General features: G+C 33.2%; 1 protein-coding gene across 1 annotated transcript in view; it reads left to right on the top strand.

Moving 5' to 3' along the window:
* Positions 1-9,865: 9,865 nt before the first annotated feature.
* LOC132751584 (uncharacterized) overlaps positions 9,866-20,329 on the top strand; it is a 40,025-nt gene continuing 29,561 nt past the window's right edge. The window contains exons 1-3 of the mRNA XM_060741769.1: positions 9,866-9,880; positions 10,449-10,551; positions 11,122-12,078. Of these exons, the coding sequence (XP_060597752.1) occupies positions 9,866-9,880; positions 10,449-10,551; positions 11,122-12,078 (1,075 nt within the window). The remainder of the gene's footprint in view (positions 9,881-10,448; positions 10,552-11,121; positions 12,079-20,329) is intronic.

Here is a 20,329-nt window from a genome sequence, read left to right as displayed (position 1 = left end):
CTTCAAAGTCTTCCTTAAAATGATTACTTTTATATAATGAACTAATTGTTAACGAGTCTTCATAAATATCGGAAGATAGTTTGGTTCCAATAAGTTTTACTACTTCTATCAAAACCTCCTCTGATACATTATCGTTTCTCAATTCATCCAAAAAATGATCGTGAGTTTCTTTTCTTTTCTTTTTGGGGGGGTTCTGACATTAAAGTGTTTTCTACATAGTGTAGACATATATCGCATATGGCTGTAGATCGTTCCGGTAAAATGGATTGTTTTTTTCATGAACGTTAACGTCCCAACTTTTTTTTTTTTTGTTTGCGATCTTTATTAGCTTCCACGCTTTCCCTTCACTTAAGGAAGCATGTTCCACGCAGTAACACTTTGACATTATTCTCTGCAAAAAATTACGCTGCATATTATTTTTTAATTTAATTTAACGAATTGTAAAAACAATTATAATTATTTTTATACGCGCAATCTTAACTATATTATTGACAAGTAACGGTCAATTGAAATGTAAGTCAAATCGCCTCTTTGAATGTTTTTAATAAATAAATATTTTTTTTATTAAATACCTTGATATATAATTATCATAAAATCTGGAATTAATTTTGGGTCTTTCATATTTATTTAAGCATAACCCAATATCGCACTATTTTATACTTTAAAAGAAGTCACATGTTTGCGCCATCCATGATGGTTTATATGATACGTTATAGGAAACTATTATACGAAATAAGAATTTTAAAAAAATAAAGTAAAACCCACAAAACATAGTTTCAATATCACAGGATGGACTAACGAAAATACAATATATATTACTTTTTGTGACACATTTCACGAATAAATTAAGCATACTGCGACAATTTTAAAAGAAAAAAAGTTAATAAGCTTAACTTACTTCAAAAACGTTTATTATTATGATATATTCTGTTATATATCCTCTATAGCTCCAAATGCTGTTATTGGCTGTATATCTACATCAGCGACTTTCAAGTATCTACATACAAACACACACGGGGTATATATATAAGAAAAAAAACACGTTTTTCACGAAATTTGCGTTTATTTTAATATCAATGTAATGTATATAATATAACATAATTTTAGATAATTCAGTCAGATACTCCGTAAAGACCTGTTTTACTGGGGTTTTTATGAAAAAACAATTTTGTATTTAGGTTCGGGCGGGGGTGCATTGCTTTTTGCAAACCCTTTTAACACTTTCGAATTAAAAATGAAAAAAAATTTTTTTTTCAGTTTTTTCCCCCCATAAAAATAATTTTATTTAAAACACCCCCGTAATTTTATTTTGGTTAATTGAATTTCAAAAAAAAACAAAGATTAAAAGTGTTTTGTGGGCAAAAAGACGGGTTTTTATAAATTTTTTTCCCCAAAATGGCGTGATGATTGAAAGGGTGCTTTTTAATTGGCGAAGGGAATTTTTTGTTTCAGTTAAATTGGGGGGTTTTAATAAAAAACCAGATTTTTGGGTTTAGGGTTGGGGTTCCCCGGGTTTTTCAAATTCGGTATTTTTTACCCAACCAAAATTGCGCAAATTAAACTTAAAACCCAAATAAAAAGAATATTTTTTAAAATTGGGGGGGATCAGATTGTTATTGTAGAAAGCTGGATCACATCGAGACCAGGGAGAGTACTCGATTTTATACGCTTCCATAAATTTCCGACACATTTTATCAATTGGTTTCATTCATTGGATTTTAGCTTCAATCGGGCTAATTACCGCCGTTGAGCTTTAATGTTAGCCCGATTGGGAGATGTGCCCGAGCCTGTTAAAGTAACTTTTTATATTTTATATATCGGTTACTATAGCTCTTATCAATGAAATTGTAGTGTTTATTGGTCTGATTTTGTACATCATTCTTTCCCGGAATTGTATTATTTAGCATGCATCTGCTAGCAAATCTGAATTATGAAAGACGCTCATTAAAAAATGCACTCTGATAATCTATATTTAGGCTTCAAAAGGATTTCAAAATGGCGGTGCCCAGTTAACTAAGGATTTTTTTTCACAGCTCATTAGGTATAGCCTAGGATATATTATTTTGAAATTTTCATTTACTTTTAATTTGATATCATTTGAATTGATACTCGTCATACATGTTATATAAGAGCGCTACAGCCCTCGTGGGGCCTTTGGCCCCGCTCGGACTTTCCGCGTATAATTATTTGAAAGTGGTAAGCCATTGATTCCAAACTTTTTGAACGGAAAAATATATTCGTACACGCTAGCAAATTCGTTTGAATCTTTGGACTTGTTTAAACGCTTGCATTCAATTAGACAGTCAGATTTTACACACTGTGTGACGGCTATTTGTTTATCGGATGTATATTAAAGGAATTTATACTCTATCTCTGCGTTATCAGCGCAACTCTTTTACCGGCATACTCTCAGTATTTTGTCATGTGCGATCATGCATACGGTGCAGTTAAAAATCTTTGACCTCATTCAATAAAAATGTAATGATAAGTTAAATTTGTTCTGCTTCACAGAAAATAACTACTAAATTCATCAATGAAATTCAATGCAGACATATTTGAAGCATTTAGTCCCATGCTAATTGAATGAAAGGATTTAAACATGATTTTTAAGATGTGATAGTTTAACTTTTTTGTTAAAATGTATTTTTTTTGTTAAAATGTATTTCTTTTTCACTTTTGTTCATGAATAGCTCCAAATTAATGTATTTTCTTCTTTTCTGATTCCGAAAATCTTTTGCGGAAAGTGCCATGGGTTTCATAAGCATTTTCGATATGATGTTGCTTTGCTAAGAAGTAGAAATATCTCAGAGCAGCGTCATATTTATATATTCTCAGGTGCCCAATTATTACTACAAGCCTTAAATGAAAGTCATATTTATGTAAGTCCCTGAGTCTTGAGAGTTCTGTGTGACATCTTTGGAAAATATTTAAGAAAATATTTAAGGTAGTACACCCCTAATGGGCACTGTAAGGAACTGTTAAATTGACAACATAGGACAGTTATATGCCTTAAATGTCATCTGTATGCAAAATTTAAACAAAATTTACCGTGTGGTTTATGAGTTATGGACATTTTTCTGAACTAAAACTTTGCCATTAGAAGGGCTTTTTTCAGAAATGGGGAAACTCTAAATAATCTATAATATCATCATTATGAAAAATGTTTTTCTATTGCTCATTGTTCAGAAACAAATAATGACATTTAGGTAACAAATTAAACAAGCCAAATGATTGTTTTTAAACGAAATGTTTTTAATATGTAAAAAAATGTAACCCTACCCCACCCACTTTTAACACTTATTTGACCATTTCCATGTGTAAAAAGCCTTTTTTAAAATATCACTAAAATTTTCAAACAATTAGGGGCTGTTTTCAAAGTTTGCCTAAATTTTCTTTAATGTATATTGGTTGGTCTTGCAAAATATAAAATACTTTTTACCGTGTAGTTTTTATTTTATTAAACTTTGAAAATATCTGGTATCATATTTGCTATTAAATTTGTCATTATTTAGTAAATAAATACCTACAAAATTTTTTTAATTAAAATTAAACATTTTTTTCTTCCATTAGGGATCTGAGAGATTAATAAAAAAATGTTAAAAAGAAAAAAAAAAAGGAAAAAAAAAAGTTGCCCCTTCTGGGGGTTGAACCCACGCCCCTCAGTTTCAATACACTTTACAGTGATTCTAGCCTATTTGAATACTCTTCAAAGTGGAGATAGTGCATTAGGGGTGTACTACCTTAAGTAAAATATGCTAAAATGTATATACAGGCAGTTTTCTAGAAGTAATGTCTAATTATCCCCCGCCGATGGAATCAGGAGGGGGATATAGTTTTGGCATTGTCCGTCCATCCTTCCGTCCGAATATCGTTTCCCGACTACTTCTCTGCAACTACTAGCTGGAATCCAACAAAACTTTATGGGAATCATCAATATCAAGAGGAGATGCGCATATCATCGACTTGTTCCGGTCAGACCTTTAACCCGGTTAATGGCCCTTGATTAGGGGTTAAAAATGTTATGTGTAAAAGCATATAGGAAAAAACATTTCCGCATACTTTCCCCCTTTTCAACTACTGGCTGGAATTAAAGCGGGGAAAAAAAAATTGGGAAAATTTATGCCCAAAAGGAGATGAGGGGGAAAAATTTTTATTTCAGGTCCAAAACACAACTCCAAATTTTAAAATTCCTTGATTAAAAATTTTTGCAAAAAGTGCATATAGGGAAAAAAAAAGTTTTCTGCGCTACTTCTCGGCAACTACTGGCTGGAATTCAACGAAACTTTATGGGAACCTTTAATACCAAGAGGAGATGCGCATATCGTCGCGTTTTGTTCCGGTCAGACACTTTAACTCAGAGTTATGGCCCTTGATTAGTTATGCAGTATGCATATTATATAGAGTAAAAATTGTTACCGTGCTACTTCTTTGCAACTACTGGCTGGAATTCAATGAAACTTTATGGGAACCTTCAATACCAAGAGAAGATGTGCATTTCATCGCCTTGTTGGGGTCAGACACTTTAACTCAGAGTTATGGCCCTTGATTAGTTATGCAGTATGCATATAGAAAAATATTCGTTCCCTTGCTACTTCTCTGCAACTACTGGCTGGAATTCAATGAAACTTTTATTGGAACCTTCAATACCAAGAGGAGATGCCCATATTGTCGCCTTGTTTGGGTCAGACACTTTAACTTAGAGTTATGACCCTTGATAACTTAGGCAGTATACAACCAGAGCAATAATCTTTCCTTGCTACTTCTCTGTAACTTCTGGCTGTAATTCAATGAAACTTTATGGGATACTTAAAGGAGATGTGCATATAGTCCCCTTCTTCCGGTCAGATACTTATAACTCAGATTTATGGCCCTTGATTAGTTATGCAGTATGCATACATCTCATTGGCATTTCCAGATATTACTATTTAACACAAAGTTATGGCTCGGTTATTGCCCTGAATATTTATCAAGTTCAAAGAATATTACTGTTTATGCCATGATTAATATATAGATAAAGCCTTATGTCTTCAGTTGTTGTGTTAATAATAACCAGTACTCGGCGGGGGATATAAATTCAATGAATTTGCTTGTTAAATTAGGTTTCAATTGTAAATATAGAGTGGTTAGACCACTGCTTGTTTCTTATGAATGTAAATGCATCTGTTTAATGCAGTTAATATTCTTGGAAATGATTTCATTTATAACAAGCATGACATTTTTAATTGTTTGTGCTACTACAGCTAGAAATAGTACAAGTATAATGAGATCAGTTAGAGTCTAACTAAATTGGGTACCATAAGCTATCTTTTTGGACTTTGTTTAGAAAAAAGTGTTAGTGAAAAGTTTTAAACGAATACAAAAACACAAAACTTTATGAACATATTTTAAGGAAAAATTTGAACATATTCCTTTCATAGATTTGACAAAATTTCTCAAAAATAAAACAAATATTTTTTAAGCTACAGACAGCATAGAATTATTTAACACAGACTTCCTGAAAGTTGAAAAAAACTGTCAGACATTCGGTCTGACAAACCATGAAAATCTGTCTAACCGAAACAAAATCTGTCGGACCAAATAAAATTTGATCAAAATCACAGAATAACTTGTGTTTGTATTTCTAAGACACATTTTGTTTTTAATTTTTTCGACGTAAAAATCGGCACTTTCCTTACCGCGCATTTTCATCTCCTCCCTATCATACACCAACGATTCACTGTCTTGCTTCTATTTTTCATTAAATTTTGTCTCAGGTCTATTCTTTTTATCCTTTTACTGCTGTTCTGCCTGATCCTCTGACGTAGATTTTTTATTTTTCCAAGGTTTGGCACCTTTAGCGACGCCATTTTGTATACATGCGGCTTGGATAAAAGCCGGACAGTCGGATCGATCCAGAATAAAAACTCATCTGACCTGATCAAAATTTATCGGACATGTCCGTCGGACCGACGTATTTCGGGAAGTCTGTTAACAATATATTTGGTTTATCATTGATAGTCATTCAATATCACAGGGATTTTTTTCTTAATATAAGTGGTACCGAATAACGGACCCATTCACAATTACAAACGGTCTTTCACAATTTTTAGAATGGGTCCGACCAACCCGTTCACAATCCTGAAAAAAAAATCTCAATCCACTTAAATTTAGCTAACAATTTCGTCTTTTTTCTGATTTTTTCTAATATAAGTGATTAAAAATCTCAATTTGTCTTTGCATTGATGTATTGTTTAAAATTAAAACATCATCTAACTGCTGATATTCAAACCAGGGATTTTTTATGTTAGGGGTCCTTTGGACGCAGGATCTATGAAAACAGGTGTCCACCACAAAATTTTGGGGTCCACTCCCAGTCAATTTTCGAAATAGCTTACTGCTCACAGAAGAAGTACACTAAGATTGCAATATAAATGACTATTGTAAATAATTTCAGATTTATTTCGCAAACACAAACAAAAAACAACTTTTTAGTATTTTGACAAGAAACATTTGTTCATTCAAAGCTCTAATCACTTGTATCTATCTATTACCAGACAGACCGGAATGTTGTGTCACGTTTCTGTTTTGTGGATTGTTAAGATGATGTACTCGTTCAGTTACAGGCAACGAGACAGTCTCATTGTCATCTCATTTTTGTTTCGGACCACCCCCACCCAAAAACTTCTTAAGTATAGTTTAAACCGAAAGTACTGTCATAGATAACAGTAACAACCGAGCGCTCCGACTGATAATAATAACCGGGACACGTTGGTGCTCACTAATGATTGATCGGTATTTTAAATGCGGACATTAACTACCCAATAAACTGACGTGTTACTATAAATACCAATTGGTGATTCCCATGACCTTCACCGCTGTCCAAAACATTTTAGATATCGTAAAAATACGGAAAGGAGAGTTACTCTAAACAATTTTTGTGTGGTCACGATACTAAGTATTTAAAATGACAGTTACTTTAGACAATTTTTCTGCGTCCATGTGTAGGCAGAATTTATTTTTTGTGCGTACAGGATGGCATTTTATGCGTATATGACGCAGGATCCTGCGTCCGGTAAATCCCTGATTCAAACTAAAAGTTGAATTGCTTCCAATTCACTTCACAGATATTTTTTTATTACAGTTTAATCACATGACTATCCGAAATGGCAAAATTATATGTTTAACAAGGGTCTTTCAATTAGATAAAACCTGAATTAATGGGAATTTTGCGGCAGTATTTTTATTAATTTCAACTTTGTTGACAAAGATTTTTAAGCTGAATGAATTAAGATTAGTCTTTCAGTAGTACGGTTATCGAATAATGAAAGACATTCTTCAGCGAACTGGTCAAATTTTTAGAACATATTCTGAACAAGTTGTACATTGCAAACATATCTGATATAAATAGTAGTTTTTTTTTCCAATTTTCAAAACAACCTGTGGCTTTTCGAAGGGGAAAATATAGTGAGATAAATCAGAAAAGGGCCTGAAATCAGATTCCAACAACTGAGAATGGAAATTACCAACCCATTTTTATAAAATTTTCATTTTTATGCCCCCACAATGTGGGAGCATATAGCGTTGCACTTGTCCGTCCGTCCGTCCGTCAGTCCGTCCGTCAGTCAGTCCGTCCGTCAGTCCGTACGTCCCGAAATCTTGTGAACGCAACTCCTCTTAAACCGGATGGCAGATTTTGCTTAAACTTACAGGGATGAACAACCTTAATGTGTAGATGGTAGTAAAGGAAGGAATTTTCGCTGCGACCAAATTTAACAGAATTATGGCCCTTTGTTGATTTTTTCACTAGATACTATGTAGAAATTTTGTGAACGCAACTCCTCTTAAACCGGATGGCAGATTTTGCTTAAAGTTACAGGGATGAACAACCTAAATGTGTAGATGGTAGTAAAGGAAGGAATTTTTGCTGCGACCAAATTTAACAGAATTATGGCCCTTTGTTGATTTTTTCACTATATACTATATAAGAAATTTTGTGAACGCAACTCCTCTTAAACCGGATGGCAGATTTTGCTTAAACTTACAGGGATGAACAACCTTCAGGTGTAGATGGTAGTAAAGGAAGGAATTTTCGCTGCGACCAAATTTTACAGAATTATGGCCCTTTGTTGATTTTTTCACTATATACTATGTAGAAATTTTGTGAATGCAACTCCTCTTAAACCGGATGGCAGATTTTGCTTAAACTTCCAGGGATGAACAACCTTAATGTGTAGATGGCAGTAAAGAAAGGAATTTTTGCTGCAACCAAATTTTACAGAATTATGGCCCTTTTTTGATTTTTTCATTATATACTATGTAGAAATTTTGTGAACGCAACTCCTCTTAAACCGGAGGGCAGATTTTGCTTAAACTTCCAGGGGTTAACAACCTTAATGTGTAGATGGTAGTAAAGGAAGGAATTTTTGCTGCGACCAAATTTAACAGAATTATGGCCCTTTGTTGATTTTTAGTTTTCAACTTGTGGCACATGTAGTCCAAAAAATATTTGATCTAGAGTCATAAGATTGACAGAACAGTGGCGTGTGGGGGCATCCGTGTCCTATGGACACATTTCTAGTTAATTCACTTTTACATACATGGTACATAGCAGAGGCTGTCTATAGTGACAGCTTTCTGTCTTTAAAGATACTGTTATGTCATGGTTCTTGTAAGGAAGAGCGTGTGGTATTTTTAAATAGGGGAAAATATTAGCATTTTTAGGGGAAAATAAACCTATTTTGGGCTTTGGGAAACAGCCTTTATTCGGCTGTAAAATAGTGAAAAAAATCACTGAATAGGAGGTAAACATCCTGTGATAGTGTAAGAAAAATGCCCTCAAAGAGTGGTGAAATATCTGAAAAAGGGTCATTTGGGTAAATTTTCATTTTTAAGAAAAAAATACACAATTTGAATATTTTCTTTTTCACAATTGTTACAATACCGGACCCATTCACAATTTAAGGAAAAAAATCATTGTACATTGCAGTGTTTTTTTTCTCTACTTTGGGAATGGTGCCAGTACCAGACTGATTGGGTTATGCGTTATTTTGACTTAAATTGGGAAATTTTTTTTTAAGCATAATAAGATAAGTCATCATGAATAGAGATAGCTAACAGCTTCCAATGTCCAGGGAGAACTATTGAGTGGTGATTTATATGAATATGTTGGATTTAAATGATTTCAGAGAAATCACTTGGCCTTGTGGTTATTTTGAACAGCCATTTTGGGAAATTAAACATTGGAAATTGGGAATTTTTATGTCTATTTTCTATTGGGAACAGTACCGTTTTAGTGTAGTAGTTATATAAAGAAAAAAAACACTGCATTGTATCAGTATAACATTGAAATACTTTGCACTAAAGCAATGACAGTTCTAGTAAAATAGCTTGTTGCAATGGTTGCCGTGGTAGTTTCATTACAATGTATCAAAACATCACTGTCAACTGACATTGCACTAGCACAAAGAAAGCTTGACAGGATAGTTTCTTTATAACAAAACATACCAATTTGACACATGCTTTTATGCATGGAAAGCACTAAAGCACCTGTTTTTGTTACATAAACATCTGCAGAAGCTGTCGGACTTACTAAATCCTTGTCCTTACTGGCTTTCGCTTTAAATACATCCTCGTGCTTCTGTTGATGTTCATGCACAAACAAAGTTGCATTTACCCTCTAGTAATAGCATGAATAAAATTAAATAGGTAACTAATTTACTTTTTTGGATTTATTTAAATACAATGTATATAATTATAATCTATGGCTGCACTCTAGATGCCGGAAATGTCTTCATGAAAGCCAGAAATATCTTTATGAATATGGTATGGTTTGTTTTTTCACTAACCTTGCTAAAGTTTAGCAGGGCAAGTGAAAAAAGACAACATAATGGTCACAACAAAAGTAGGACCAAACCTGTAAGCAAGATCTGCAATATTTACATGCTGTCAGTGTCAATATAATGATTATAAAAAACTGTCGTCAAATGTGTGAAACAATATATATAAAAAAAATGTGCAGCTTTAGTTTTGCAAGTAAAATCCACATTTTATTAAGGACGGAAACATGTCATGTGTAAATGGTAAAATCAGGTTACTTGCTAAATACATATTCATCTTGTCATATGATGTGATATTTTTACTGTTAGGGAAAATCAGTAAAGAACTTTTTTGACAGGATGACGAAACTCCAATGTTATTTTAGATACCTGTATTTAAAGTTTACATATTTATATATTAAAGTATTGAGCTTTGTTGCTGCAGTTATTTTAGAATGTCTGCATTTTTCTTCAATATTTATGTCTATACTGTTATTAATACATGTATTTTCAAACAGTCAGTGAAACTGTATTTAAGATGATAAATTGTTGCCGAGCAACCATTTGTACCATGAGTGACATTTTGAGTTATGATCATATTGTCTGCTATTAGCTTTCAACTTATTTATCGATGTTGTTCTTTTTGTGTTATAGTTGGAAGACATCAAAGACAAGGCGAGGAAGATAGTTGATTTGCCGGACGGAGAGTTTAACAGTTTGGTATTGCAGGCGCGTCACTACAGTCTCGCACCAGCAGGTAGTGATTATCTTTTGAATATTTAAATAGTTGAAGATACTTAGGTACTACAGGTCATATGGCAACCTTCTAGCTTTACTGACAAATACCTTTGGTTGTGCTTTAGTGTATTGTTTCAGGAACAAGTAGGTATATGAGAAGATACGAAAGCTACATGTAGCTGGATAGCCTACATGGAACAGTTTAGTCTCAGAAGGGCTTTGAACCAACAGCTGTGAGGGGTAAATAGTTTGAAGTGAATGATCTTAACTGTTAGGCCTCTGATGCCTCAAAATGGACTTTTAACAGTAGTGAAATCTTTTTGTCCAAGCGGATAAATTCTGTGAGACATATTGTCATGAGTCTTGTAGACTGGGGCATATTATGTCATCAGTTGATCTAATATTTACATTCTTAAGGATTGATTTTATGGTATTGACCATGTGCTGTTACAGAGTTATTACAAAAGACAAATAGCAAAGTTTTGTTTGCTCATAGACGTTACAGTGTCATAGACGATATAAGAGCTCTTCTTTTGATCTGTATTCATGTATAGGTTATCATAAATATCAAGTTATCGTTAAACTTCAGGCTCAACAATGACCTGCCGCAGAGAGTCCCCTACTAAAGCATGGACGCAGCCCAGCAAGGATGTAGAGAGTGAAGACGATGAAGTGAAGTTCAACTACAGTAGTGGTCGGGGAAGCCGATTTGATACATCTACAAAAATCAGTACACGATCATCAGAATCGGATACACGTAGATTTGACGATGATTCAGGAGTTTGTAACTCAAGTAAGGCAACAAATAGTATCGACAGTCTGAGTGACCAGGATGGAAGTGATGACGAAGGAAGGGGCGTGTCATTTGATTATTATCCACCCCAGATAAAAATACGCTCGGGCTGTGGACTTAATTTAGACTATGACGAAGCTCATGAGGTTAAATCAGATCATTCATCGCAAGATGTGAATTCGCCTCGGAGTGATATTTCCGAAGGTATTGAAATGACTACCTTTAATAGCAGAGAAATAGTCGATGATGACGATGACGAGTTTAATTTTAGACGCGATACTGTCAGTTACCAGGACGATTTTAATACTTCGGGAGAAAGTGAAGACGATAATTCATTCAGACACAAATACTATAATATGGGTTACAGACCTCTTAACAAGGATGTTCCGACATTCCAGCCAACATTTGAATCTTTAGGCTCTTCCTCATTGCGTGGTAGTGATGTGGATCGAGGCATAAATTTTTCAAGTTTGAAAGAAGGGACATCTCAGTATAGCCGTTATTCTTCTTATCAAAACCCTCAGTTCAGTAGTGATAGAGTGAAAATAGAGAAAAACAGTTATAAAAGAGATAAACAAGAGCCTCCATTCGGTCGTGGAGCTGAACAATTTGACAAAGTGGCTAGTTCAATAGGGCCATTGATATCCCAAGTGCCAAGTGATGAGGTCAAAAATATGCCAGAGGGAAGAAAACTAGAACCACTTCAAAGAGAGGACCCAAAACGAAAGAAAAAGAAGAAAAAAGGTGGAAAAGGTTTGTATCTTGAGAACTTGTTAAATGTATATGTATTGTGTTGTGTTGTAGAAAGTCATCTGGAGAGAATTGAATAATGTAAATACTGGAGGCTATGATGACTTAATGTATTCTCCAAAGGTTTTGGATGTATTCTCCAAAGGTTATTTTTCTTGCGGGATTGATAATAAACCAAACAAATGTGAGTAATAGATCTATGCAGTATGGTGTTGTCTTTTGTCGCTATAAAAAAGACAAAAAGACAGCTGTCTTCATTTTGTGTCTAAGGATATGTTTCAAGTTCTCTGATAGAGTATCAAGAGCACCTGTTATGCACAGTGGTTGGTAGTTTTGAAATGTTGCGATGTTCTTCTAAATTTTATTTTTTAATAGGTATTCTTTGACACTTAAATTATAAAGACCTCCATTAAGGGGATAATTCCCGTAACCTGTTTACTGTTATGATCAGATTGCTTTTTGGAAAAAATCTCGAAATGTGGAAGAAATGAAATTATTTCCAGATGTTCTTTTATTTATTTCCACCTCATAAAAATCGCACATTTGAAGCTCAGTATTGGGCAAGTAACTGTACATGTAATTAATAGGTTTTCAAGCCAGTGAGTCATGAGTTCAAGTTTTCTTTGACGCTTTTATTAATGATAGTATGTCGGCTATGTCCAGTACTCATTTTATTTGGCAGCTATTTAAAAACGATTGATCTGCAAAAAGAAAACATAAGCACTCGTACAGAAATGAGGTACACCATGTCAGTATATATTGTTGAAACTGTTCATTGGGGCAAAATTAACAAAACAAACTGTTTAAATTAATTTTACTTCGTGTGACACTAAATTCAACAAAATGTAACCATCACATAGAAACTATCTGAGAGATAACTCTGACATTTTTCTTCGAGCTAAAACCTGTATGAGTTACCTATCTTAGCACTGCCATGTGAAAAAGAATAATTATTGAAAATTGATTTTTCCTTCTAGAGAGGTTGACAGTTGCATTTTGAGCGTCAGATTAAGAATCTTGAATTAATTTGGGCAGTGTTCGTTTTAAATGGGGAACGTTATTCAATATGAGAAATTTCACATATTTTTTGTTGCTGTCCTTTGATTGGATTATAGTAGTACAAGTTGTTGTAAATAAAGCAGTCAGTTTGAGGCACCAGCTTTTGAAGAATGAATAATATGAAAAATTTACTTTATAGCATGGTAAAAAATTGATCTTGATATAGATTTTAAAACATTTTTTACGAATATTAGTATTACAGTTTTTTATTGAGATGATGGGACGGGAAAAATTTTTTACTGGGGATTTGGGGTTTACCTTTTGATAAGGGTTTCTTGGACCAAAACTTTTTGGGGCAAATTTTCCGATCTTTCCCACTTTCCGTTTTCCAGAAAACATTTTTATTCCCCCAAAAAGACCCAAAAAAAAAAAGCTTTCCCAATGCTTTTCATTTAAATTGGCTGACAATAAATAAAAAAAATAACCCTTCAATAAAATTTTTGAGTGTATATTTAATTTTTCCTTTTGCAGATTTTCCCCTTTTAAAAACTATGAAAAGAATTTCAAATTTTTGTAGTTAAGTTTTTTTGGTTTCTCATTTGGAACCCTTTTGAAGGGAACTATAAATTGCAAGATCTTTCAAAGGTTTTATATTGGGAAACCCTTTAAAATTCTGTATTTAAATTAAAAGTTTGAAAATTTTAACCTGGACCCCTGGCATAGATGGGTGATGGGCACAGGACCTAGCCTGCAAGATAATGTCAAGCCAGCCTGCACATCTATATGGTCTGATATACTATAAATTGTTGCCTTAATCTTAGTTCAATAGTGACATAATGCCCATCCAAGTGTAATTGGTCAGTGAACAGGTCAAAATAACATAACTTGACATTTTGCTGTAACTGTGTTCAGTTTTATATTTTACCATTAAAAAATAATCATTAATCCACATGATCAACGAAATTTTGATAAATATCGTTCAGAATATATCGGTTACACTGAATACATTAAAAAAAAGAGTGGGGCAATCATTTTTGTAATTTAGGTAATTTCTATATTGTATAAACAATTTTCATTAATTGGTCAATCACAATAATTATTGCCAATATTTTTAAACATATTACTGATTTTACTCAATTAGACTGCGAGAAAATGAGCATAATGTCACTCTAATGTTTAGTTCTTGAATTATCTTAGCTAATGGTAGATAGTTCAGGTCCATATTTCAAAAACTTAACATGTCCATTGCAGAAATTATAAAATGTAAGGGTGAATGATGGTTTAAAATTTGAATTAAGCTAAGAAGTATACCGGTAGATCCAAATTTCAAGAACTAATCAAATCCATTGCAGAGCTAAAGAAATGTAAGGGTGAATGATGGTTTAAAAATTTAGATTTAGTTTAATTGGGACATTGCCAGGTTCGATCTTTTTATCTGATGCAACACTGTCATCTGATGTAATTCTGAGTCAATATCACAAAAACATTGCCCGAAATCTTTCATGACAACAAAATAAAAGGGTGATGCCAGAATCCAATATTTAAGTACATCGATAGATAAGATTTCTGTTTTGCAGAATCCATTATTGACTTGTGTCTAGAAAAATACTTTATGTGATGCATTAGGCCGTAGACAATTCGTATAGATTTGCAGATCCTTAAGACACAGGCTTCCTTAACTAGTTTACTTTACTTACACATTGCAGAACTTTTTTATGCTTGAGACAGTTTGCATTGTTGTTATGTTTATTTACTTATTTTTAGGAGTGTTTCAATTAATTACGTAGACAGCAGAAAACTTATTTTTTGCCAAGTTGCTTTGTGTTGGTATAATTCTTATTGACTTGATAATTTGTTTGTAGCCTGACTTCAAAGATAGGGAGACCAATTTTACCTGGCATCAGCATCACCTGACACCGTAACACGTTGGTTAAGTTTATGCGTACAAATTGGTATCTCCAGAAATACTGAAGAGAATGGGTTGAAACTTCACACATATTTGAGAGCATTATATAGGATGTCACTATCCAAGGCCCATGACTCTTAACATGGATTTTGACAGAATTTATAGCCCTTTTTGAACTTAGAAAATTATACATTATCCTTGCTCTTGTTTTACTGTCAAGCACTGTGAATAGTTGAAGATACTGTCCTACAGACAAGGCTGTATTGTTTGATGGGTCTATAGGGTGGGTAGGGCCAATTTATTCACTGTTATAGTCCTAAAATTAGGCAACTTTGCAGGATTGGTTGCCAACTTTGAATCACATAACTCCTGACCTTCTGTCAGAGGCATTGAAGTTTTTAATGAAGCTTTTTTAGTTTTATACATTTTATACATTATTTATCTATCTTTTTTATGTAAAAAGCTTAAAGACTCTAGTCTACTAACTGGAACTGACTGGTGCAGGGTTCATATGAGGAAATATGTTGTGACCCCACTCTGGCTCTAACCAAGGCCACAATCCCTAAATTTAGAGGGGACCTTAACCCCTTGGCCACTGCTCACCAATTTATAGAACTTATTTGTGAAAATACAATTAAATGTTGGGGCACAGACACAGTTATAGTTTTGACTGTAAAGTTCCATTTATTGACATTTAGAAGAAATATTGGTCAATATCTGTGAGAATCGAGACGTGTTTTGTTACATATTCATAACTATTTACCAATATTGCTAAAATCATTACAAATCCTGTTACAGTCTTTAATGAAAATGTGCGTGTGTTAAGACTGTTATTTGCAGTCCTGAAAATATAAGCATTTGCTTGACAGTTAAAAAACCAAGATTTTTATTTTCTTATGTTGGAAAAAACTCTTAAATTTATGGGGAAAATTGCTAGCCTGACTTGCTTGTAAAGTTGAATCATAAATTTTATGAGAGATATTGCCATTCTGGTACATTCAAAGGTTTACTGGGAGAGGAAAACCCAGGTCATTTCCAGAGCTTTTTGGTAGAACAACAGACCAAATTCAGTCACGTCCTACCAGCAGAATTTAAAATACGAGATATTATTTTCGCATTGATTTCAGTCTGTATCATAAGATATTCTATTGACCAATCAACACTGGTGTATTATTCTTGTTGTCTAGAATACCGATACACAATATTACATCTTGAAAACACATCTTGATTCAAACTTGGTTGTCATGAAGGGTTCAATAATATCTGTGCATTAAAAACAGGTTTTTCACTCATTTAAAAGAAGTCGGTATACTTTATACTATTCCTGTTTAAATGTATCAAGTAGGTCCACTGGATTTCCTTTAGAGAGCAGACTATGTTTTTTCTCAGGTTTACCAGTATGGGAAATTGTTTGACATTTAAAAATATATAGCACAGCCAGATGTTCAGCCAAAAATTTATTTATCCTGTATGTAGATACCAAAATGAAAACAAAAACTTAAAATTTTTATGCACAACAGATTGCCAGAATAGCGTTGCGAGATTGATCATTATTTTAATGTCACCAATACATAATGTATCTGTAATTATTGATCGGAGAGAAAGCAAGTCTCTGTGCGATCCAATACCAATCTTTACCATCAAGTATGTCTCCCCGATGTCTTGCAGTTGTCTATGCAGATTGAAATAAATTTATTCAGCATGGGATATATATGGAAAACTAATAGCCGACCACGTAAGCTGTGAGGATGCCGTTCTTACTGTGATTTTTCTGGAATGTTTCGCTAAGTCTCGTTATTAATCGCTGGTTGAGTATTTGTGCGGAAATCTGGCCGGGGTTGATTCACCAGGTTGTTGTGTGGTTTATTTCTTGGATAAAACATGCCTCTTGTTAGGATTACAGATCAAAAAGGTGGGTGTGCTTGTTTGAAAAAAATTGGTCGTTATCACTTGCATATATGTATCGCTTAGAATACTGCTTTCGAATTTTTTCTAAGCTTTATTATGGATTATTCATGTTATTTCTTGTGGAAAAACAGGCAAAATGGTAAGGATGAGTGATTGGTTGAAGTATTGATTTTATTTTGACCTTATTTGTGGAAGAGGTTATAGGATTGATGGAAAACCGGGAAAGGTATGAAGAAGAAAAAACATTGTAAAAAGAATATAAGGAGAGAGGGGGAAAAGTAATGTGGGTATTGATTGAAGAACAAAACAAACTGGTATTGATCCTGAAGTTAAGGTATGAAATCCAGTTAGCAGAAACAATGTCAGTGAAAGCTGTTACCCCTATATGTTTAAGTACATTAATATAGGCATTGATTTAGCTGTTTGATCTATGGTATGTACATTAAACTTACTATGTACATGAAAAAAAAATCTCGAGCAATTTTCAATAATGCAACAATATTTATAATGCAGTTATTCCTGAATTAGGATGGGTGAAAAATATTTAGTGGAATGACGTTTAATTGTAGGTATGGTGCTAAGAGTTTTATTTTTACCCTTTAACGTACAAAGGAACTGAATGTGATTAGCCTTTGCCTTAAGGATATAGCCAGGATGGCCGGCAATAGTGGTCAGTCAACCAGGTTCTTTGATTTTGATACTGAAATATCTGTTAAAACTTTGACTAGACCAGTCAAAATTCAAAGAAGGACAAATCAATACAAAATCCTGTTGGTTATTTAGTTAAGATACTGCAAAGTTAATGTATAATCATGTCTATGCTAGCTGTATAATATGGAAGGTCAGTGTTCATGGTGCTCTGAATGCCTTGGTAATATATGATTTTACCAGGTATTAAGTGGTGTAGTGCAGGCTACTTTTTTCAAATATTGAAAAAGAAAATGAAAGTGAGTTATTCACTGTGTCTTTTAACTAATGACTTCGTTTAAATCCCATTTAACACCATTGTTGATGATTGATATTAACACCTTTTCCCACTGAGAAATGAGTCTCATACATGCAATTTTAAACTTTCTAAAACTCTTTAAATGGTGTCAATTTAAAACACAAGTTACCAATAAATAATACCCCAAGAACACATTTATCTCCACCATTTTCAGAAAATGTGGTAACTATAAGAATATTTTCAGGAAAATCAGACTTACTGGTCATAAACTTATTGACATGCATGAAATTTTATGTTTAAGTCCAATCAAGCTTTAATCAAACAATTGAAAGATATAGGTAAACCCCCCCCCCCTTGCCCCCTCCCTGAATACCCAACTACAGTGGGGGGAGAGAATCCTCCAGTAGCCAACCTGTCCTAGGCGCTTTGTGGCATGCAGCAAGCCGCTGGCATTTTCTGTTGAGAACACCCTGTTTTTCTTTCTGAAATCATGATGGAACAAACTTTTGAAGTTCATGCCAGAAACTTCTTCATTTGATGCTGTTGATCTGACATAAAATTTAGTCTGTGTGGAAGATTTTCAATTTAATTTAGTCCATTTTCATTAATTTTGTCATTCTTCACCATTGATTTTTCTTTGCTAGAAAAAGTTGCGTCAGTTAATCAGCTTATTTGACTAGCATCTATTGGTATAATGTAGAATAATAGAACATAACTATAAGAACTCAAATTAATAGTTACTTGTTTTAATGATTAATTGTATATATATTTAATATGTTCCCTTAATGTAACCCACATTTATTTTACATCTGGTAAATGATGCAACTGACAGGTAATATAAAGTTGTTTTTAAATAGGTTTTACTACAACACTATTCATGGTAAAGTTTTAAGACACATTTTATGCGAAACTCAATAACTAAAACAGCACTTAACTTTTGTATGTTAATTTTTATAGAGACAGTTTTGCTCAGTCATTCATAAAGTTACATCTGTATTTACATGATATATACAAACGTGAAGTTGGTTTTAATTTATGTCTACTTGTATGAACTGTCTATGAACCTTAAAAGGTTTTTATACAGACTTTATTTTTTCTCTGTTGAGCTGTCAAATAAAATAAAATGTTACATCTTTGAAAATGACTAAAGACAGAGTTTTATTGCAGTTTAAAATACCTCAGCTGTTCTTTTAAGTTATCATAATTTTAATAATATAGAAGAAGGTTTTCAAGGTTTGCAAATCCTTGTTGAATTTCATGCAAAGATCCCTAATCTTTCTAATTATAATTATCATATTAGTGGATTACAATAACAATATCACCACATACTTGTCCTGTCAATATATGTGGTTACAATTCTATTGTGTTAAGAGTAGGGATCTAACAAATTGATAGATTGGCTAAAGCAAAGTCCATTTGATAATTGTGTGGAGCCTGGTTGAGCAGGTTTGCCTTGCTGTATTTAGTATAGCCTGTGCCAATTCAGTCAGTACAAATTCAATTTAGTCTATAAAGCAATTCAGTTTAGTCTCTACCAATTCAATTTAGTCTATAACAATTCAGTATACACTAACCGTCTGCCTGTTCAATACAGTTTAGAACTTTACATCAGTTCAATGTAATTTGCATGAATTAAGTAATATATCATTTGTGTCAACTATATCAATTATGATTCACATTAATTTAGTAGATAATTCTTATCAAATCAGTATGATTTTCATCAATTTAGTATGATTATCTATATCAATTTAGTATTATTTATCATGATTCTCTTTATCGGTTAAGTATGATTTACATCAATTTAGTATGATTTCCATCAATTAAGTATGATTATATCAATTCAGTATGATATGCATCAATTTAGTATGATTTCCATCAATTACGTAAGATTACATCAATTCAGTATGATTTACCATGTTAATCTATATCAATTTAGTATGATTTGCCTCAATTTAGTATATTATGATCTGTATCAAGTCACTGTCATAGCTTATTCAGTAAAATTAACATTTAAGTCAAGTGATATTAATATGTAAGTATAGAGCATTATTAGGGTTAAAGTGGCTGTGACTGAATGTTTTCTTGCCACCCCCCACTCCAGCATTTAATATACATGTGCAATATAACAAGATTTTATATGCTCTACTTCAGTCAATGTCATTGCCACCTGTTTATTTTAGATTTCATGGTATATGCCTCTTTAAGTTTGAGGGTACATCATCATGTACAAACATTGCTTAGCTTTGTAGGACATAACTGTAAAACTATTGTCTCTATACCAATGACACAGAAATAACTGTTCAAACACCCTTGAATACACATACATGATTTAACCCTGTATTGAGAGATAGGACAGTATATATATTAGGATGTTAGCAAATGGCTTAATGTACAGACACATACACACACATCATATACGTGTATGTGTATAAGGAGAGCACGAAGATATATATATATAAGGAGAGACGAAAGATTTTGTAAAGATAAAATGATAG

Source organism: Ruditapes philippinarum, unplaced genomic scaffold, assembly GCF_026571515.1.
Source record: "Ruditapes philippinarum isolate M1 unplaced genomic scaffold, ASM2657151v2 ctg904_1_1_1_1, whole genome shotgun sequence".
Taxonomy (NCBI): domain Eukaryota; kingdom Metazoa; phylum Mollusca; class Bivalvia; order Venerida; family Veneridae; genus Ruditapes; species Ruditapes philippinarum.
This window is presented reverse-complemented; position numbering and strand designations above follow the sequence as displayed.